A 23,563-nucleotide genomic window follows, 5' to 3' on the forward strand; every position below is an offset into this window, starting at 1 on the left:
TCTCTCTTCTTCTTCTTGTTCTTGTTCTTCTTCTTCTTATTATTAATTTACAAAATGCTTTCTTTCCTTCAGAAGAAAAAGAAGTTGGCTCTGTGGATCGTAAAGAGATCATTAGCGTTTACTAATACAGTCTGTTCTTAAGTTGCTTTACCACCACGTCTTTTCAGTATTATTTACTGAGCAGCTGAAATAATTGGGCTTTGAATTTTCAGATTATTATAAAGCAAGACCTATTGTCACTTATTGCTGGGTATAATTGCACCATATGTATTTAGTGAAGCTATTTATTCATCTCCCTGGTGAATAACTTTGTCAAAATGAGTTGAGATATTTCTGTGTGTGCAGTTGGAATCTAGAAAACATTTGCATTTCATATATCACTTAGAAATTATAGAGGGCTTCACAAATATTTTTTCTTTCTCCAGACCTGAGGGTCTGTTAAGTTCTACTCATCTTTTGTTATTCCCCATTGTTGGTTAGAATGAACACTGGTCTTAGGAGTATACAGTTTTTCTGAGTAGATTTTAAGTCCTAGAAACATAATTGTGAAAAGAAAAAGGAAGGGAGGGAGGGAGAGAAAGCATTATAATGTAAATAATTTGCATTTTAATATAGAATAACTCGTTTGCCCATTATTCAACAAATTTGCATTGAGAGCTTATTGTGCACGCTAGTACACATCGTGAAGAGGCTGCCTCGCCCCTGCCCTGAAGGAGCTCCCATCCCAGGACGATGTTCTCTAAGGGGGAGAGTAAACCCAAGCTTGGGGACAGAGAACGCTTTCCTGGAAAAGGGATATTTCAGCTAAGCTGTAAACAATGAGTAGGATTTAACTGAGCAAATAGGAAGAAGACATTTTCTGGGCAAAGGAAATAACATGTGTAAATGCCCTGGGGTGAGAAAGCTCATGGCCGCTGAAAGACCAGTGTGGCTGAAGTGGAGGGGTGAGGGGACAGGAGGGCATGGCGAAGGAGACGAGGTTGGAGGGTGGGCGGCAGCCAGAGCAAGTGAGACCTTGTAAGCCATGACTAGGCTTTGGTCCTTCTCTGGCACCTGTGGGAAACCTTTGAAGAATGTACCACAGGAAAGGGATAGGATCAGATTTCCAGTTTTCCAACAATAACTCTGGTGGCACTGTGGAGACTAGATGGCTGGTGGGGACAGGAGTGGGCCAAGGGACCTGCTGGGCATCGATTGAAGTGTAGCCCAGGGGATGGCTTAGAGGTCAGAGGTTGCTGGACAGAAAGCAGCATGTTTGAGAGACACCTCTGAGGACTTGAAGAGTGGATGGACATGGATATGGGGAAGAGGGAGCTGTCAAAGGTTATATCCAGACCCCGGGCTTACACTGCTGGGTGAAGAGGGAGCAGGGGGTGAAGACTCTGTTTTAGGGGAAAGGTCCTTGTTAAGTGTTGGAATATTTACTTGGAGGCATCTGCGAGCCATCATTGCAGAGATACTGAATAGGCAGTAGGCCTGGAGCTCAGACGAGGGGTGGAGGCCAAGTTTAAACATTGATAGCCATGTGTCATCTAACATGACACAGGTTGGATTCTTCCATCTCACAAAGGAAAATAGCAGAGTGAACTGTTTTCTCTTTCTTGAGGAATTTTGCTTCTGATGGAGTTAGAGTGCTACAACAAATGTTTGTCACCATTGATAAACTGATAGTAAGTACAGGGGCCCCTTCATTTGATGAAATGAGTCAGCATTCTTGCTGTGAACTGTTTGATTGTTGGCATCCTTGAGGCCTCCTAGAATGCTCTCGTAGATTATTTCATGCCAGGTCTCATAAAAGAAGATTAGAACCAAGAACATGAGGCTTACAGTTTATTCAATGCTCAGAGTTTGTGAGAATGATTGGTATAATTTAGAATGGTTGACCCTACTCAGGACAGGAAATTTAAACTACTAATATTTTTCACTTTGTAAAGAAACAAAAGCAAAAATGTGTTTGGATTCCTTACAAGACATGTTTCTTTCTTTATCTCTTTGACCTTTTGAGAAGTAACATTCCCTTAGAGTTGCATGGAGGGAAAACTTGGTTAAATAATTGAGCCAGAAGGCGGTGTTCTAACTGTAGCTCTGCCCCTTACCAACTGTGTGACTTTGGCAAGTTCCTGAACCTTTCTAGGCCTTAAAGCCCCTTCACTTGTAAAATAAGGAAGTACTAAGTGCTAAGTACTAGAAAATTTGGGGTGCCTGGGTGGCTTAGTTGATTAAGCTTCCAACTCTTGATTTTGGCTCAAGACTTTGGGTCTTAGGATCAAGCCCCACATTGGGCTTAGCACTCAGTGCCGAGTCTGCTTAAGATTCTCTCTCTCTCTCCCCCGCCCCTCCCCCCTCCAAAAAGAAAACATTTGAACACATAAAAGATGATATAAATAATGACTAATTTTTTTTTTGAGAATGTCCTGTGTGCTATGTACTTTCATGTCAGGATTATTGGCTTTATAAGATGACCAAAGAGGTAACATAAAGGAAGAAATGTGTCTTAGAAACAACATGTTTTACTCATTTTTCTTTCTATTTCCTTGGAGACTAAGAAACAATAGAAGTTTAAATTCAGTGAAAAGGCTAACTATTCTGCATAATGGACCAATATTTGCATCAAATTAAAATATCTGAGATGAGGCACATCTACCCCCAAGCTTCATGGCTTTATAGAATTTTGGGTAGACTTATCATTCTTGTGATTGGTGGAGTCAAGGTCCAAAGAGAGGAGGTAGAAGTTGCATGAAGTAGAATAGTCCAGAGAATTGAGATGATAATTCTTAGCCAAAGTATTTTCCTAAGAACTATAAGGATCTTAAAACTCAGTGTGTGCCTCTAGTGATTGAATATCCTGTGGGTTACAAAAAACAAACAGTCATGCTTGGAAAGGGTTCATGGATTTCGCTTTTTGTCCATGAGGGAACCACAGGATCATAGGAAGAATAGGCAAAAAGGGACAGTGGCTTTCTCAACGACCAAGAAGGAAGAAGGCTCCAAGTTGGGCTAGGTAGTTGGCCATCAGAAGAACAAGGAAGGTGGAGAGCAGAGGAAAGAGAGGGTCCTCTGAGCGCCTGCTGTGTACCGTTCAGGTGTGCGCTGGGAAGTCCGTGTGGGAAAGCTCAGCTGGGAAAGGCAGAAGACTGGGGGTGATGTGTTTTGGAAGCAACCAAGTGAGTAGCTTTGATGAGGCAGTGTGAGCTGTCACAGAAGATCGTCAGTCCTTCAACCGTGGGGCGGCCACGTGCGACCTGCGGAGCTCACGCCTCTGTAAGGTCTGCGGGCCTAATGCAAGGTTTGAGTTCCATGATTTTTGTATCTGCTTCTTTTTTTAAGCAGCCAGACACAGATGACTTTTAGCAAGAACAGAATTTATATTTAAGCAGCGCATAATGAAAATCGACGGCTTTTTGTTGAGAAAAGCACAGTGTCAGGAAAATATCACTCTCTTTCCCCCTGTCACAGTGGTGGAAATTTTACATTTGAAAGTGAAAAGGCTTAAGATATAATTTTTTAATCCCATCTTTCCTGCCCACTTGCATCTCTTCCAAAGCTTGTCAGGGCCAGATCTAGAATAGTAAGAGCCATTAAAAATTTGGCATCTTGCACTCTGTTTTTTGGAATAAACTCAGTGTGGGCCAATTTATGGTAAATTATTCTCTTCGTGTGTGAATTTCCTTTTCTCTCTTGGCAAATTCATGCTTGCCTCTACACTCCTGCACACGGATCTTAAACACACACATTTATTACAGAATCTGTGTGGGCTCTGTGTGTAAGTGTTAAAGTGTGTGCCCATGGCTGTACCCACAAGTGCATATGCACATATTTGCACCTATGTGCTTATATGATAGCAAATTGACTTAAACAGTTTGTCTTGGAGGTTTGTGTTGCTGTATGTATGTTAGCATACATTCTGTTGCAACCCGCAAACAGTTTCTCAGTCAAAAGATGACAGAATTCAGCAATCATTTTGGGAAACACCATAGTAAATAAATATATTGCTTAGCTCTGTTAAACCAAGCATGCCAATTCTTAATAAAACTGAAGGCAAGTGGCGGCATTTCTCATCTTTGCAGTCAGAGGCAGTTCCTGGGTAGCAGTCCACTGCCAAAGGGAAAGGCAGAGCCAAGGCCTTGCTACGGCCCCCATACTCTGAGCACAGAAAGTTCTGGAATGAGGTATGGCTTTAGTGTGGGATCATATGGGATGCTCATGTCTGCTCCCATCCAAAGAGTCTGGGTATAGGATGTGGGCAGAGGCGTGGCATCATAAGAATTGCTTGATCTGCTCTTTGGGGATATTTGACTCAGGGCAATGAAGGGCAGGGTCCCAACGAGCTTTTTGCTTTGCATGAGAAGCTCTGATGAGAGGCTCTTTCCTGGCATGCTAGAGAGAATATTAGCTCAGCTTTTAAAGGGCAATTTAAAACAGTTTCTTTTCCTTTATGTATGAAGAAGGCACACATTTATTTGCCTTGAATTATTGCTAATAACGTGTTCCAAATGGGTCTGTGTATGTTTAGCTCAAGTTTAGAAGAGGGTATGTTAGGAAAACTGCTCGCTCCCTTCACCAGGGTTGGCCCATCTTTCTCAGAACATCAATAAAGAGGTCAATGTATCGCATCCACCAAACAACAAAACAAAACAAACAAACAAAAAAGACCCCACAACCATAAGTTGGTATTACTATTGTTTTCCCACATAGTTAGATGTTAAAATAATTAAATATATCTCTTACAGTAGTTCTATAGAACACTCAAATCCGGCAAAGCCCATAAATACGTTTTTATAGCTTTTGCCATGTTGACCATTTGATGTCATCACGAGTGCTAACACGCCCGACCTAATTAAAAGGCCTTAATGAGTTTACTCCACAAGGAAGTCTAGGAAATCAATATGCTCTTTTACAAAGAGTTCATTCTCTCCGTTTCGCTTAGCATTTATTTAGCAAATAATCTGCAGTCACTTGAGTACATGCCAAGGACTGTACCCAGTGCCGGTAATAAAAAGATTAATAAGACTCAGTCCCTTGTCCTCATAAAGCTCTCAGCCTAGTGGGGGGAAACAAACAATCCAATTAGTGTACCTCTGCGTGTTAGCAAGGCTGTGGGCGAGGCACGGTGGGCATGTGGGGAGTGACCTATTGTGCCTTGTAAAAGCAGAAAGGGAGGGTCACAGAGGAGGTGACACCAAGTAGAGGGGTCAGACGTATGTCACCGGGCACACAGAACAGCGCGTGCAGAGGCAGAGGCAAAAAGGAGTTTGCTGCTTCATTAGGGGGCTGCAGCTGAACTGGCCTGCGGCCCGCGGTGCGGGGAGGAGCGGGGAGGCCGGAGGGGGCAGGCTGACCGCGGGGGTGCTCAGCCTCTCCTCTGCCTACAGTCTTCTCTCTGTTTCTGTTTCCCCTGCTTCCTTTGGCTTACTCTGTTGTCTTTTACTTTAGCTATCCCTCTTTGTCTCGAAAGACCTGAACCTGGAAAGATCTTTTAGAAAAACTAGAGTTGTAGGGAATGTCTCTGACCTTTTAAAAAAAGAAGAAAGGGGAAAAATCATGCCTAAAATCCAAAGGCCGATTCCTCCCACTGCTGTCAGCTTTCTCACTTGAGTATATAAAAAACAATTCAGGGGTGGTGAAGCAGGCTGGGTCAGATTCCAGATTTATTGTGCTCCGTGTCTGTCTCCTGGGATGTTCTGTGAATGCAGAGAAAATAGGATGCGGCCTGATGTTACTTTTGTATCGTCCGCAGGGCCTAATCGAATGCTAAATGTATAAGAAACTCTATATTCCCTGGTCCCTTTGTGGATCAGGGACTTGGTCTCTTGGTGTATAGACCAGGACTGAAGGAATTAGAACAGTTGTCTTCTTTAATAGAGAGCAGCAAAACATCTGCAAGTCGCTTTTATGTGTACCCTTTACAGAGAGTTCCTAAGAGTATGTCACTTACGTAGGCACACTCCTACGGAGTTATATATGACATGTCGTGATCAGAAACACAGATACAAAGAAAATTAAGGAATTTTATTTCTTTTAGGCGTATTTTGTGGGACCAATTACAGGCCTTAAATACATTTGCTCTAGTGACGTGTGATCAGACGGCCTCCACTGAGCTCTGAGGGGAAACCACTGGGCCACGCATGCTCGAGTGGTTACGTATTTGCTGGTTGCATGAAATCAATGTGAATAGTAACAGCAGAATCGGGCAACTTACTTATTGTTATGTTTAAACAACCTTTTTCATTATTTGCCCACTCACAGAATAATTATTTGCTTGAGATTATAGTTTTCTGGCATTGTATTGACACATCATGAATAATATATGATACCTCGTATTTGCGGACTAGCTGGAGAGGGCCATAGGATCTGACTTAAATACCAGTCTTTCACTGTGGGGTACGTACTCTCCGGGTGTACATACGGTGCCCACAATGACGTTCCATTTGTCCCCAGCACGTGTCAGTTGTTATAAACCAGATACTTGATAATTTCCATAAAAATTTAATATGGTTCAAATGTTGGCACAGAAGTAGCATATTTCTCTCTTCATTGTCATGTGGCTTCTCAAAAACACTCTTTTCCATTTTGTTTCTTGAGTGGTACCCTCATTTACTTTGCCACCTCTCTGTGGAGTAAGGACCCTTTTACAGATCAACCACGACCCGTAACCCTCCATGTTGAGAAGCAACGAATGGCCTTAAGCTGGTAAGAAATGCATACGTACTGCCGACGTCGGTAAACTTTGTTTTATACAGATTTCTTAATCAAAAGCAAAAAGCACACCAAGCCAAGAAGTTGCATGTATGAGCTATTTAATAGATTCATCGTGTACACTAGAATAACAGGGAAAAACGTAGTAACTGGGATTTCTTTATTATGGGTTAGGAAAACATTACGGAAAGGGTTTTATGTTAATTCTACAAAACTTTTAATGGTTCCAGAAGATCTGGATAAATGAGTACTATCGCCCACTTCAAAACACCAGATGAGTGGTGTGCACGGACAGGCTGACTCATGAGCCCCGAGTGTCTCAGTCTCTTTTCCGCGTGAGCTATGGCAGCCAGACCGCCGGGCTGGAAACGCCGAGGGCTAGCGTGGGAAACGGAAGTGCAAAGCTATTTAGATATTTGCGATCTTTGGAAAATTCCTCCCATTGGCGGGGTGGGGGGGAGGGTTGCACGGATTTCTCTGAAGTTAAAAGAATTTTAAAATTTACAGGAGTAACTGTACCAAGACTTGAAATAATATCCCAGCGAGGCCACTATTCCTTTGGGTAGAACCTTTGAAATACTATTATTATCAGATATTATTACCTTTTAGCAACCCAAAGGAAACACAGAAATCCCTTTTCTGTCAGTCCGTTGTTCAGATAAGAAGGTGGTTAGTCTGCAAACATGAGGAATGTCACAGAGTGAGAGCCCGCGGGAGCCTCTTCATGGCCCTCGCCCTGAAATTTAGCGTCGGAACAGACACAGAGAGGAACGCTTTCCATCCTAACTCCGTGTCTTGAATTCCTGAACCAGATCCTCTTGAAAAGCTTCAAAACGTTGGAAGTCTTTTCTTTTTCTCCCTTTATGTAACCCTTTCTGCAAACCGGTGTGGTAAATACTAAGAACTCAACGCGAGCAGAAGTCCTAGTAAGACGTCACTGGGAACGGAAGCCGCAGGTGGCAGGAGCGGGATGTCCCAGTGTCACAGGAGGAGAAGCGAAATCAGGTGCCCCAGGGGCATCTGCAGGCTTTCTCTTTTGCATCTTTGTCCTTTTTTTTTTTTTTTTTTAACTTTTCTTCTGCTTTTTTTCCCCCCAGACAACACTTTCTGTTATCTTCCCAGCCAGCATTTTAAATTTAGATTTTACTCATCCACACTTTGAAGGATGAAGCTGCCACAGCTCGGTTCATCAAATGCAATCCCTTTCTTCATTTTTGTATTCTTGCTCGAGTTCTTTTGTTTATTTTCTCTCTTCTTTAAAAACAAAATCCCGTTAAATTGTGTCTTATCAACCTCAGGTAGTTTAATGATCCCTAGAACTTTATTTCTCAAAGGATAATCTTTGAACACTCAACATTTTTAGAAGTGTCACCTCGGAGACCGTTAGGAATGCACTACCTCAGGCCTCCCTCCACACCTATTGAATCAGAATCTGGTGACTTGGGGGGACTCGTGCTACCTCGAGCCGGGAGCACTGCCTCAGAAGGAAACGTGGAAAGCTCGGCTGACACCTCGAGGCAGATTTCTCACCTCCTGAGGTGTGCGAGGTGGCCCCAGCCCTCAGCTCCTGGCCGTCTCCCTCATTTACACCTCTGGCAGGAAATACCGTGATTCAAGTGGGCCTGAACTCTTGGTCTTATTGTGGAAGTCACCTTGACTGTATCCACACCTTGGAAATATCTGCCAATCTTTCCACCCGTGTGCATTTCCCGTTGTCTTTGAGCTGTAAGCAGAAGATATCAGCCCCCTATAATTCACCAGTCCATTCCCCAAGCGGCTGGGGAATTGCACCCATGGCCACAATAATGGGATTAATTGGTCTTGACCAATGAAATTGTAAAAGTGTATACCTCCAAGGGTCATAAACACTGAGGCTTAATTGAAATCAAATGTATATTTTTTAAAAAGCCTGTCCAGCATCCTAGACTCCTTTCCTTTTGGGTTTTGTTGACATTAGTGATGGTACAGAAACCTGATCAGGAAAGGTTTGCTGTTACTACTACTTTGAGCACCAAGTGTGCTTTTCGGTACATTAAGTAGCTGATTAGGGGAGGGAAGTAATATTCTACTTGATTATTGGTTACACATATGGAATAAATCCCATTTTAATGGTGTCTAATGAGCCTTTCATTTTCAGAACCTTACACAAAAGCCTCTAATAGAAAGGGAAAGTAATATTTCAAAGGTCATCTTAATACCACTTAATGTCAACAATCTGTAATCAAGCCAGTATATATGCATGGTGATTACAGTCCGGTTGTGATCCTTTAAATATGAAGTAATCTCCTAAATTAGCAAAATGGTGTAAGCTAAGGTTCTCTGGGTTTGAGGCAATTTATACTTTTTAATTAAAGTTTGTTACTTGCAAACAGCCGGGGAGCTAGAGATCATTCTCAGAGTGAGGCCTCGCGTAATGCAGCATTTCTAAACCGCACTCCCACCCCGAGATTTGAAGTTCTGTCACTTAAAATTTCATGCATTGTTCTTGTGTGTTTTGTAAAGTTGCTGAAATGTGCAAATGAAAAGCTAGGGCTCCCCTTCTATGCTTTTTCTCTGCAGGGGAACGTGCTGGGCTCTAGAAACGTGGGGTGTTTTGCTGGTCAGGAGGCCACTGAGGGAGCCTGTGGGCAATGGCTCTTTCAGAACCGTCTCTACCGGGTGGCCAATTACAAAGTAAGGAATGTTCCAGACTCTCGAGTGTGAGACTGGTGGAAACACTGTGCCATGCGCTACGTGAATGGAGATGACCCTCCCTCAGCCCTGGCCCGCATCGGGAGACGTTCCTTTTCGAGCCAGCGCTGCTGCTTGTTCACGTAGCTCTTGCAGCAAATAGAAGCGGGTGAATCCCGCAGGACACTTTACCCACGTCAGGAGAGTTCTCCGGAGGAAATCAACAGTGGCTGCAACATGAATGGCTTTCACGGATATAACATGTGAATCTCCCGGTGGGCTAGTCGGCACCCGGATCGCTGGGTCCCCACCTCAGGGTTCCACTCTGTTCTTCTGGGAGGGACCAGGGGTTTGTATACCTGACAGATGCCCAGGGTCCTGGGATGCTGCTGGTTCCCGCAGTGCCTCTTTGAGAAGCCCTGCTCCCGCTGCATCAGTATGGACGCTGGCCCACCATACGCCTGACCTTGGGTCCGTCTCCCCCTGAGGAAAACTTGAGTGTCATTCTTTGTGTTGCTCCCAGTGCCTAACACACATAGTAGCCACGCTCGGGGGCTTACCGCATACCCGCTGGAGACCAAAAGCACCCATGTTGTTTACGTGAAATTACTAGCCTACATCAGACACCTCCCTCCACCATCACCCCCTCCCACATTACTGTCCTGTATTTGTCTTTCTTTGGCATTCTGTGTTTCCTCCCTCCGCTGTCCCCTTATAGTCCGAGAGTTTGTTTTTCTCTTGTCTCTTTCCATATGACCTGTGTTTGAACCACAGGCAACCTGGGCCTGGTGGTTTACTTCTATTGGTCCTTGGTGTGTGGGTCTACAGCCAGTCGGGGAAGGAGACCACCTGAGAAGAGCCTGTTGGTCTAGTATTGTTTAAGGCCAGATTGGTGACTGTGGCACAAAGAGTCAGGTGACAGTTTGGACTTTAGATCTCAGGCTGGACCTTACATGGTAGGAACCTCATGAGAAAGCCTTTGGCTAAACCCAAGGAAATGCTCTTTCTGTGGTTCTTGTTTTCCTAGGTTTTAGATGTTCATTTGCAAGGTGGAACTCACTCATTAAAGATCTGGAAAACATGAAAAAAACATTAATACAGAAAAAAGCATCCATTTGCCCAGACGCCCAAAGCAGCCGGTTTGGGGGTATTTTGTAACAGTCTTTTATACTTCTATCTCAATGTTAGTTTATTTTTAATGCATTTGCCTTTAACTGAATTTATAAATCTAGGGGTAAAATTGCCCTGAGGGAAAGGAAATTCTTGTGTTGAATTACAGGGTTATTCTCGTAATGAATGATAATGATTCATTACACAATTGTTTGCTTTCAAGTTTCATCCAGACACCATTAGAAAAATGAATAGCACCTCCTTCCTCTTCTCGCAGAATTGTCAGCAGAATTGTCAGTGTGGCGAGTTCAGTCAGGTGTGGTGCTCTCCAGACCGCCCAGAGGTGTTGGGTGCAAGACCCCCCAGGCAGCCCTGTGTCAGTTCCTCAGTGGCTGACTTTCCTGGTTTGGGATTCTTGGTTTCAGGTGAATTTCTCCAACAAGAGTGACTGGGCGGTATATATTATGAGCCCCTGAGTCCAAGAAATTGCCTTTCTCTTGCTTTTATTTGTACAACCCAGTGGTCAAACCCCTTCACTCTTAGTCTCTGCCCCTGACAACTGGGCAAGTGCGAGCCCTACAGACCCTGTCACCTTCCAGCCTTCCCCGCTGCAGAGGAGACCTGTGACATCAGCTGGATTTTTGTGATTTTTACAGATAATCTTTTGATTGTCTTTTTCAGTCTGGGAGCTCATGTTTTCCTCCTATCTTTGCTCTTTAAAAACAGTCAAGATGTTCTGAGATGTAATTCACTTTCCACTCATTTCGATGTGTTGCAGCAAGCCTTTTGGTCTTTGATCACTGTTTCTGCTAATAGGAATGAAAGCAATTAATTGACTTGAACTGTACATTTTACTGGACACTTATGTAGACACTGAACAGGAGAGGGCATGGAAATGCCAGTCTTCCTTCCAATTTATGTCTGATCAAGTGGATGGGTTCAATTTGTTCAAGGATGTGTGTGTCCCTCTAGTCCTTCTGTGGCAGATCTGGGGGTCTTGGTTGTGTGGCACTCACAGAAACCTCATAAGTGGGTCTCCTCTCCCATGTTGGTACCTACACAATGCAGCCTTCTCTCTGACCAGCACCTGGGATGACTTGTACGAGAGAAGAGAGGCTGGGACCTCCTCAGGTCTGGGTCTGTACCCTGGAGTTGGCCCCAGCACGACATCCATCCTACCAAAGAGCCTTGCTAGGAGCCAGACTACGGGCTTGAGGGGGCTGAAACCACAAGCTCATTTCAGACCTAAGTGTGATCCACCAGGAGACTCTAAGTCAAATCAGCCGAGCTCCGGCAGTTCGCTCCCAGTGGTCCTTCCCGAGACCCTTAAACCCAGGGGTTTGGTTGGCAGAGGCTTCTTAGTCATGAATTGGGGGTTGACAGTGAGCCCCTTTCTTCTCAGATTTGAGACCCCCTCAAAAACCTCCAGAAACAAGCCACTTAACCCCTCTCCCTCGAGCAGTGTATCATTATATGCCTTTCACTGGGTTGAAAAAGTAGTGGCTTTGTCAGCAATCATCTTCTGTTCAGGCTAAATTTATTTTTATGTGAAACAGAAATCAGGAAAACACCAAAATTATTTTAAGCAAAATATCAAAATTGAAATAAACCAACATATGTCTGCAAAACATGTATAACTCTCAATCAAAAATAAGTGCAACTTTCATAAATTTCTTAAAATACTCCAGCATGTGAAATCTGGATGACTTAAATAGATGGCGTTATGACACGGTTGGTTATTCTTTCTCCTCGGTCCCTCCGTTCCCTAAACCTGGCCAGCTCTGGACAGTCCCTTCACCAACAATGCACTCTGTCCTCTGCCATCTGTCGTAGTAAGTGAGAGAACCGAGGGATGTTATCAAATGTCTTGTAGTAAGGGTGAATAACATTGCTGATTTTGAATGGAAACCATCTTGAATTTACCTTCTTTCCTTCTATTTTATTCTCCCCTCTGCCCCCCACAATCCTCCCTAAGAAATGAGGTTTTTTTTTTTTCTCTTGTTTTTAACACCGTTTCCATATTCCCAAATTTCTTTGCAGTGGGAACTCAAATGGGATGAAAACTGTCCAAGTGATATCAGTATTCTAGGGCTTACTACCAAAAAGAGAGAGTCCCAGGATAAATGTCCATCTCATATTTTAACTCATGCACAGGCTTTCTGTAACACATTTTCTGTATTAGATTGTCACTTCTAGGATTGGAATCCTTGTGAGCCTCTAATATAGTTGCTGGTATTTTACCCACAAGACATATATAAAGAGTCCCATCAATAAATACTATTGACCAACCAATACAGCATTTCTTGAAACCTCCGGTCTTTCATTTTCAATTCCTCTTTTCATGAATGAGGTAACAACGTTCCTTAGAAAAACAAAAATCGGTGAAACTATAACTTCATTTGGAAAACATTCTCAGCAGCACATGAATTCTGTTCCAGTTCCTTTTTTTAAAAGCACATTAAAAACTTCTATCTCATTAGGTTTGGCATCAGTGTGTACGCCAACAGAGTCGCTCTTTGGCAGCTGAAAAACTCCTTGTGGTAGTTCAGGAAGTTTCTGGTCGTGACGACCCCATGGACACGTGCCTTTTGCATCCTGGACCCTTGGTCTTCAGAAGCCCATCTTTCTCTCGTCCATCACTTCAATTTTTTGTTGTTGTTGTTCTTAGTTTATTAGTTGTAAAAAGTTTCTTCCTTCCTGGTTCCTTCCATTTAGTCCAATTTGGAAATGGAAAAGTGAGTTAATTTTTTAATAAATCTTTAAGACACGCATTACTGTATTTTTATTAACTGAGCCAGATGGTTCACAGCAAATTTTCTCTGACACAAGTAATCACAGAAATCAGTTTGGGGCCCAGATCTGGTAGGGAAAGTGGCATGTATATTAGTGGAAAAATGCAGTTCACATCAATACATGGGTATTTTTAGAAGTCACATTTGTTACTATTTGGATTTCATCTTATTTTTTTGTTTTGTCTTTTACATTTTAGACTAAATACATGCTAAGGACATTTTTTCCCCCCTGTCCCCCAGACCCAAACATTCAAGTTCCTTCTCAACAGCTAAAACTTGTTTTCTTTTTCTTTTCTTTCTTTCTTTTTTATTTTTTTTCCCCCGCACAGTTTGAAGGTTGCAAGAAGGCCTTTTCCAGGCTTGAGAATCTCAAGATTCACTTGCGGAGCCACACAGGCGAGAAGCCGTATCTCTGCCAGCACCCGGGCTGTCAGAAGGCCTTCAGTAACTCCAGCGACCGTGCCAAGCACCAGAGGACGCATCTGGACACTGTAAGAAGGGCAGGAGCTTTCCCACTTCCAGCCCTAAGTCCCGGGGTGAGGGAGTGCCCGTTTGATGGTGGGCTAGTGGAGGGGCTTGCTTTACGGTCTGCAGGTTTGAGGGACAATGCCAAGGGCAGCAGTGGAAACTTGGGGAAGGTCCAGAGGGGCCTCTAGTGACAAGTCATTAGAAATCTCCCACCTGCCTGAGACCAAGAGGTTCCTCGGTGACCTCTGTGTACAAAGCAGAGATGGACCAGGGGCACATAGGAGACTGGAGGACAGAGAACCTCTACCAGGGACTGGGCATGAAAATAAGTATTTAAATACCAGGACATGCATGAATAGATACTATACGCTAGCTTGAAATAAGAAGTGGTTTGGTTTTTGTTGGTTTCACTACCTGCCACCGCCCAGCCACCCCAGCCCTTACCCTGGTTCTTTTCTTTCTGACATAAGAACTTTGAGGCTGGCACGGTTACTGAGTATGAATCTGGCTTTTTGCTTTAGAAACCACCTGGCATTTTCACCTTCAGGCAATCTGAAAAGAATCCGCAGGTCCCTCCCCAGGATTCAGCTTCATTATGCCTCCCGTGCGTTAACAACCGCACAGCCAGACATAACCCGTGTGAGAACGACTGGTTTTCACCGTTGCGCCTTAACTCTCTTCGTGCAGTAACATTTTGTTCCTTTCCTGAGACTCTTCTGTTTTCTGTCCTGTTGATCATCCTCCTCTGCATTTCTAGAGTTTTGAGGCCATTTTCCTTCCTCGATGCCCGGTAGGCAGTGTGCACTTTCTCTCCACTTAACAAAGCCATCAGGATAAATGTATTATACACACCACAGATCTCTCACCCCACGTTCTTGCAAATAATGTATTCATGACAGTACTTTTTCAGTGTTAACATTCTGATGTCTATTATTAAACTACACCAGAATTTGAATTTTGAAAAGATACCGTTATTTCTACACACCTTCTCATACATATTTAAGATTCCTCTGATGTTATAGTTGACATATTTATTAAATTTTATATTAGTCTCTATTAGTCATATTGATACAAGTCATTTTAGCTATATGTCACATAACCTTTTTAAACAGAATTATCTCCTAATATCCATAAACGTGATGGTTTGCCTAGTAAATAGCTAGAATATAATTAGAGCACTATGGGTAGAGGAGAGCCCCTTTCTGCTCTAGCTGAGATAAATTCAGTGATTTTAGGACCAACAGAATAGAATATGAAATGAATAAATTTGGTGAATAGCAGGATTTTTTAAAAGGTAGAAATAGGAAAGAGAATAAATTATGTTAAAATGCCCTATGTTGTATGTCTAAAACTGTCTTGGTAGAATCTAATAAATTTTCCAATTTGTCATTAAACTTTATCATGGAAGAATGAACATTCACGAGACAAGATTGTCTTGAGAAATTGCCTCTACTCTAGCTAGTTATCTGTAGTTTGAAAGAACTATTGTGAGCCGAAGTGTTATGGCTCCACAGTACCCTTCTTCACTCGGAGCTAATTTTAGCGAATCAGACTACAAGCATTTTCTGAAATCGTTTTGGATTTTTTTTTTTTAAATCACTTTTTAAAACTTTTGAGGAAAGCTACCACAGATAATAATTTCATGATTTGGTTCAATGCAGTAGCTTTTAAAACCCAGCTACTTTTATTTTTTTTTTTTAAACACTGCTCTATTAAATCTTTTAAAACCATCATCCTTCCTTTAAGGTGCAGACCTGCCCTCCTGTTTAAATTTTTATTGCATTAGATGAATTGGTAAACTCTTTTAAAATCACGTAAAAATTAAACATTTGTCTTAAAAAGCAAACTGTAGCTGCTTGAAGAATGTGTTACTTAAATTCAGGCCTCATTTCCTTTCATTAAGCACTCCGTATGCTAATGCTGTCAGAATTTTGGATGAAGCATCTTTCTTCAACTCAATGGATTCTTTACTTATCGGAAAATTATTTGCTCCGCAAGGATTACGGAGTTCATAATTCTAACCCTGAAAAGTGTTATTGACTTATTTCTCTATCAGCATCTTAAAATCGAAACAGGGGGAATGACTTTACAGTACATGTGGAAACTATAGTTTGATAAAGTGTAGCACGCCACTTAAAGCTTCGGTAACCCGAGGTAGAATGGCCAGTATACCAGTAGCACTTGGACCAGCACCAGACATTGCTCACTTGGCACATGAATCCCAGGGGGCCGACAGCAGGGGAGAGAGGGAAGCCACCTGGGAGGAATGGGGAGTATTCACGCCTTCTCCAAGAACATCTCAAAATCAAGTACAAAAATCGCATTACCCATTTCTTGTCTTTTCAACCCAAATAGTAGCGACTGTGGTAAAAATAGTGATATTGATTTATACAACATGTTAATATTCCTAAAGTTTTTTTACATGCCACATCTCCTGGAGGGCTTGAAATGTGAGTTTATGTGGTCACAGCATGACTGCCGACACAGATATCATCGAGTTCTCCCCTAAAGCCAGGGCAGGGTAGGGAAGGCCAGTGTGAGAATATCGTGCGAACTCGGGAAAGAAAACTGTTGTTTACCCAATGGAAACTGACGGGCAAGGGGCTTCCACCCATATTGGCTGACTGTTTGGAAAACCAGAGATATGGAGAGCCTCGTTCATCCACTGTTTATGGTCAGACTTCTCATACGTAACACAGTGCCCAGCACCCCACAAAACCACGAGACCTGTTGGGTGATTGAGTCAATCATTCAGTCAGGGAACAGATCCATCGCACTTAGAATTCATATTGGGTGTGTCAAAATAAATTCTATATTCATGACTTCACCTTGTGGTTGGAATCAAAAATGGCAAAAATAAAAACGAATCATAAAGATGGCTTTCAGCAGGGCAAATAATGTAACCCATGTCTGTGTTGGCGCACAAAATGACAAGCATGCACGAGAGAACAGGAACAAAACATACAGAGAAAAATATCTGAAATTTTTTTTCCTGGTTTTTTATTTTGATTTGATGGTCTGTTTTGGTCTGTTTTGTTAATGACATAGCAGGTTCCTCAAGCGAGAATCCTCTTTTAGAGACAGGCTTCCTTTTTGCCTCCTTACATTTAAAATCATGTTGGCGGGGCACCTTGGGGGCTCAGTGGGTTAAGCCTCTGCCTTCAGCTCAGGTCATGATCTCAGGGTCCTGGGATCGAGTCCCGCATGGGGCTCTCTGCTCAGCAGGGAGCCTGCTTCCCCCTCTCTCTCTGCCTGCCTCTCTGCCTGCTTCTGATCTCAGTCTGTCAAATAAATAAATAAAATCTTAAAAAAATAATACAATACAGTACAATAAAATCATGTCGTCACAATTCTAGGTAGTCTCACCTACAGGAGTCCAGGGTAGATGAGGGACTGTAAGTTGTGACGTATGAACACAGTTTATCTTGCGATTTTTTTTTAGTGTAGTTCTTAGATTAGACAGAAAGATTTGTTTTATTTCATAGCTTAAAAGCCATACTCTCCAACCCTGGGAGCATTTTGTTATTACCATAGGTATAGCTGCTACATTTTGAATCGATGTGCAATGCTCCCATCCATTCATTCCTAATCATTACAGGCCAATCACCAGGGACCCATAAATTAATAAGATTTTAGACTCAGCCTTAGGCGCCACACCTCACCTCTCTGAGGAGCATGGGGGACTTGAAGGAGCTAAACCTAGTGTTTTCAATGCATGCAGCCAAGGGCTCAGGCATATAACCCAGGCTGAGTACCAGGACTCCTCTAATCCTCTAATCCCTATAATAATATTAATGTTCCTCTGGCTGAGTTTTCATGTGTCTGTTGTTTGAAAGACCTGTTGTCCCTCACTCACCTTCCACTAATATTCCCTTTTAATTCTCTCCTTCTTTCTTTCTGAATCAGGTTTCCTCTGAAACATTCCCAGTCTTTTCTGGACTTTCCTGCAGCTTCCTTATACCTCAACTCTTAAAGAATGTGTGTTTCCTAGTTTCTGACAGTACCAAAGATTGTTTTCAGGGGAACATAACGGTAAGTTTGACTAGAGATGCTTACTAATAATTTCTACATCCAAAAATGCCGCAAGAGGTTTTGTGGGAAGAGTGAACCTCTAAAGATGTCTCCTTGTTTCTTGAAAGTTTGCCCTCCTCTTGGCCTTCGTGCAAACTTACTGGGCTTTCGAATTAAAAGGCACAAATGTTACCCAGCATTTCACCTCAGTCACTTGGTAACAGTTCATTCTCTGAAGTCAGTAGTCTGAGTCAATCTTCCCCAGTTACCTTTATGATTTAACTACAGTTCGTTTCTTTTTTTCTTTCTTATTTAGAAACCTTATGCTTGTCAAATTCCAGGATGCACCAAACGCTATACAGACCCAAGTTCCCTACGAAAGCATGTGAAGGCACATTCTTCCAAAGATCAACAAGCAAGGAAAAAGGTAATTTTGAAAGAGCGTTTACCCAGCCAGGAAAGGCACATTTAAATTGCTTTTGCAATAGTGGGACCACGTGATGGGCAATAGAATTCTTAGACTCCTCCAGTTGTTATATGCATTAGACGCTTTGGGGAGAGGGACAGCTTCATGAAGTAATAGCAATGTGGTGGTTTGCACAGCTGATATAACCAGATGTGAATTTCTGGGGAGGACTCATATAATAAGAATCAGAGAAAATTAGTGAAAGTCCCCTAAACTAGAGAATGACAAAAGGCTTTTATGGAAATTACGTCCACATAGCTAAAGAAAATTGAATTGGGAAAAACAGCACAACAAAAACCCTTTCTGGAGATAAGTGCTTTTTCATAAAATATCAATTGGCTGAAGCCATTTTAGCTCTGAGAGGGAAGGTAGGTGTATCTCTAGGCCTGCTTTAAACTTAGGAAAAAACACGTTTCTTAATACGTACTGTGTACGGAAATTCGAGAAAGGAATTGAACCTAAAATTACTTTGACATTACTGAGGAATTAATGCATCTTTCAGAGTACACAGAAAGCATAGCATCTTGGATTTGGAAGAAATATTAAAGATCAACCAGCCAACCCACCTGATGCTCTCTCTCTCGACCTCGTAAAATCTCTAGCAAGCTGTTGGTCATGTCGTGCTCCCGCACCTTGAGATCTGGGGAGCTTACTACCTTGCATCGCATTTCCCAATAACTGAGTTTGTAAGCTTTGGTACCTTCTGACCAAGGGAGAAAAACACAGACACACTGAGCTGACCTTAGCCTCTTGAGTGTTTCCTTTGCGTCAAGATGGTACTGATTCATGGAAGGGCACTTCGTGGCAAGTGTTAGGGAGATTTAAGATCTAACTCATGTCAAGTGATTTAAACGCATGATGTGATCAAACCCTGTGGCTGCGGTTTCCGGTCATTGGTGCTTCTACTGAACTAGAAATGTGCATTCTCTCATGGTTTACGGGGATTTAACACTTTTATGTTGGGAAATGCTGTGTAGTCTTTTTTTTTTTTTTTTTTTTTTTTTACCTTGAGTTTTTCTTCCTTGAGAGGCGTTAACACAATGCCAGTTGAGGTCTCATATATGGAAAGAATTTGACCTCTTCCTTGTGAATGAGAAAAATGCCCAGTCGGAAGGATTGGAAAATCCTAATTGCATATAAACCCACTCTAGTAAGTCAATTGTTAAAATCATGTTTTTCCTCTATAAATACAATGAAGTCTCTTTTATTGGAACACAGTAAACTGATAACAGATGCTCATTATCAACAGAGGATAGCAGATGATGAACTAAATATATCCTGTATTGAACAAGTGCAAAGGAGCTGCTATGCGAGTTAATGACATAAACAAAGTTGTAAGGAAGATATTCATCTTTTTCAAATAACACCATCCTCGCCTCCTGTCCGCTATGTCGGCAGGACCGCTGCCTACTGGCTTTCGTCGTTATCTGTGTGTGTGTGTCTTGCAAACTTGACGTAAGTTGTCTTTGTTTAAAAATCAAAACCCAGGCAAACCAGAATCACAACTCTTGAGAGATTTTTTTCTCCTAAATCTGACCATTCACCCCTAAGTTGTCTGAAATGTATGAGGTTTTACCATAATACCAAATCCATTGAAGATTGGGGAGCGCCTTCCCTAAAAAAAAAAAAAAAAAAAAAAAATAGCTGCCTGGGACAAGAGAGAATGCAGGTCCCTCATCTAGTCGAATAAGCCCCAATTCGATAGTCCATGTAAGAAGGTGACCTGGGTTGACAGTAGGTATGGAAACAGAATAAGATATTTTCAGGAATTGTTAATTAATCGCTTTCCATTGTTCAAATGTGGTGTGTCTCAGCCTCTATATAAAGGAGGGATAGTTCTGATTGTGTGAAAGATTCTGGAAGCACTAATTTAAAAAAAAGAAAATCAGACCCTGAGACTACAAAATAGACATGTAAAGACAATTTACAGACAGACTTCAACAGTCAGGTGGTTAGGTAACAAGGATATACTTTCGAGGAGCAATATTATAACTTAATATCAAATATTTCAATATTTTCTCAATCTCGTCTTCCAGAAAATGAGATACTGTGTCTGCAGTGATCAGCTTTTGATGCTGCGCACCCTGTTCCTTGCAAACGGGCGAGCTGGCCGTGGCTGCCTTTTAGTGCCCAGAATTTAGGGACCGGTTTACCATGCTTACTCTCCAAATTTTAACCTGTTTTTTTAATCTGAAGATTTTAAAAATCTGTTACGAATCAGTGATAAATTAGTCTGTGGAAATTAAAACGATGAAAGTTGCTCCATCCAATAAAAAAGAGGAAATGCCACTCCCCGGAGAAGCTGTGCGAATGAACCCCAACTCAGGCAACCCACAGTTTCAGGCTTCGTGCCGGTGTACTGGCATGGAATATTTACACGGTATGATGTTGTTACTAGACCTTGGAGAGATTCTAATTGCTAACTCACTTCAGTGCTTGGTATTTGAAATATTTCCTGGCAGCAATAAAAAAAAAAAAGAAGAAGAAGAAGAAGAAGAAGAACTAAGAAACAATAAACCTTTTAAGGCAGAATTAAGATTATTTATGACTTTAATTAAAAATTGAAAACTGGCATCATTTCAAAAAAGCCTTTACAAAAATGTGAATTCATCAAAAATTACCATAAAAATTCCAAGGTGATAAAGGCCCAGTGGAGTAATGGCCCCAGCCCTAGGGAATTGTTTTGTTGAAAAGAATAAAACCCTTTTCTGTCACACCCTGTTAGTCATGGACTTGTTTAATACACCCTGCCTGCCTGCTTTCGTCTAATCCTCTTTTTTACCTCCCCCTGGACACTAAATGACATTATTTTGGTCTTAACATTGCCCGCTTTCTGAGGCCCCACTCTGAAACCCAGGCCAGTGACAAGGCACCAGCCGTAAGACAGACGTTCACTGGGGGAGGCAGCGTCCTCGAGAGTGATGACCTGGCGGTGTGCACGGGGCACTCCCCACACCTGTTGGAGCCTAGTGAGAAACCAAAGACCGGAAAGCTTAGCTAAATACTATTCAAGCTACAAAAAAATAAGAAAGAAGAAAGGGGGGAAGCTCTTCTGCAAAGGAGTTGGGATAATTTGGCTCATTGCATGCAGAAAGTAACTTTTCTCTCTGCCTAATGTGTGCACACCCACACATTCCATCAGCTGATGTACAGACTTCCTCCATGAATGCGCCTTGCAGATCTCGAGCTCTTTAAAGAGGGGGCTACACGGATAAGTGAGTCTCGAGATACTCAGGTCACCAGCTGCGGTCTCCAGCGAGAATAGAATGTAGCCTGCAGAGCAGAAGGCAAAATCTGTCCTTCAATTCGGCCTGATAATGAGTGGCAAAATAAGAGAAAACTAAGGCAATGAGCCGCTTGAAATTTCCCTCAAGGCTGTGAGCTTTATCAGAAATTTTCATTTGCACCTTGGAAGTGCCCATAAGCGGTGATGGTGGTGATGGGGGGTGGGGCGAGGGGGGCTCCGTTCAACTCTGGCTTGTTATCAAAATGGACTTTAGAAAGCAAATGCAAAAGAATGCTGGGCCAAAAGTTAGAGACAGCACGCATCTTTTGTCCATTTCACAGCTCCGCGAAGGTGCCAGACTCTGGCTATGATTTGCGAAATGTGTAGTTAACGATCACCTCTGACCCTCCCTGGCTGATGACTTGGACATTCGCAGCCTCAAGCAGCCTGTGATAAACCCGGCACCGGCACCGCATTCCCAACCTGCAGGCACGCAGCCTGCACTTCTCTTTCCTGCTCAGGGGGAAGCCATGGGTCGCTGTCTGGCTAAAACAGAGCAACGTACGCATCGCGCCTCTTCGGGTAGATCTGGGGGCTCCGTGGGCTCTGCTCAGAGCCACCCCCATTTCACTTGGTGAAACAATTTCATTAAGCGCTGCAGAGCTCACCTTGCTTTGTGCCCTTGTTGGGATCTTCAGAAGCTACATGAAAACATCCAGTTCCTACATGGAGGCATCCATTAGAGGAGCTGGTGAGGCTCTCGCTTTCCTCCCGGTTGGTTCTAGTATCATCCGTGCAGCCGGGGCGTGCACAAGGGCACATCATCAGAGGTCAGAGGCCTTCCCACAGGGTGACTTTCCTGTCTGTCTCGTTCTTCCTCCGTCTCTCCCTCTCCCCTCCCCTCCTCTTCTCTCACTCCTTAGTGGAATGTCGGTCCTAGGCACAGATCACGGGCGTAGGATTTCAAGATGAACTAGCTGCCCCCTTACTCCCACGTGTAGCCAATCCCATGGGAAATCCTACTGGACAAGTGATGCTTCCCTGATGTTGAAATGTCCCTAAAATGTTTTGTCGTTGTTGATGTTTGGTGAGGGAGTCATTCACTAACCTTAAAGATTGTTGGTGGCAAATTGCTTCTGTCTCTCCTCAAAAGGATGGTGGGCCCTACCCTCCGGCCTGAATGTCCTGATGCCTCAGTAGAGGGAAACTGATTCTGGGAAAGGCCCTGGATATGCCTTTATAAGGCAAATAACTGTGGCCCAAAATAGTGATGTTAATTAATTCAATTTAAGTGATAAAAACAAGTCGTCTTGGTTTAACACTCGACTCATCGCACTGATTTGAAGTTGAGCCCAGCCGCGTGGAGGCCTGCAGCTTAGGAAAGTGACTCTGGCTCTGCTTTGGAGAGCACTGTTGTCGCCCTGCGGTGCGGACGGGGTGAGGAGGGACCTGAGAATCCCTGTTGGGTGTGGGAAGTGGGGAGGCGGATCAGCTGTCCGTGAAAGAAGCAGTGAGCGAGGAAAAGCTTCTCTTTCTTTCTAGAGAGAGCAGAAAAGCTGTCTTCAGCCTGGTAAATACCGAAAAAGACTTACTAGCTAGCGTCTGAGGGCCTAGAGGCCCAGCCAGGGTCTTTTTGTAAGACTTAAAGCAGTGGTGCCCAAAGTGTGTTTTTGGAACACATCCCACAGAATGTTATGAGATACTCCTTTTAACAAGATTGTTGTTGTCATATATGTTTGGGATATGCAGAGCTAAAGAATATTCAAGGTTTTCTTCTCGCGAGAATTCTCAGAGCCAGAGATGAATGATGCCCCAACGGAAAGAGGACCTGAAGCATTGGTCAGAATTACTCGGCCAACAACATCATCCTTTTCCTCTAGAGCATCTCATCAAACTACTCTTCTAGTAAATTCCTAGAGAAATAATCTCAAATAAGTTCATTTCTTTCATCTAACAATTATTTATTAAGCACCCCACGGGGTGCCAGGCGCTGGCTTAGACTCAGACGTGCACATGGGTACAAGACAGATGTGTGTTCTCTGTCTCCATAGAGCCCCATTGTCTTGAGGAAACCTGACAATAAAAAGGTTAACAAAAGGTGAGCAGCATAAATGCAGGCAAGGA

At 42.9% G+C, this 23,563-nt stretch overlaps 1 protein-coding gene across 4 annotated transcripts in view; it reads left to right on the top strand.

Moving 5' to 3' along the window:
* Positions 1-23,563, top strand: part of GLIS3 (GLIS family zinc finger 3) — a 436,920-nt gene that overhangs the window by 322,758 nt on the left and 90,599 nt on the right. For all 4 annotated transcript variants that reach the window (XM_004766193.3, XM_045065029.1, XM_013063320.2 and 1 more), the window contains 2 exons: positions 13,598-13,759; positions 18,064-18,174. In XM_004766193.3, the coding sequence (XP_004766250.1) occupies positions 13,598-13,759; positions 18,064-18,174 (273 nt within the window). The remainder of the gene's footprint in view (positions 1-13,597; positions 13,760-18,063; positions 18,175-23,563) is intronic.

The sequence above is a fragment of the Mustela putorius genome, unplaced genomic scaffold, assembly GCF_011764305.1.
Source record: "Mustela putorius furo isolate JIRA1106 unplaced genomic scaffold, ASM1176430v1.1 tig00003854_pilon_pilon_pilon, whole genome shotgun sequence".
NCBI classification, from domain to species: Eukaryota; Metazoa; Chordata; class Mammalia; order Carnivora; family Mustelidae; genus Mustela; species Mustela putorius.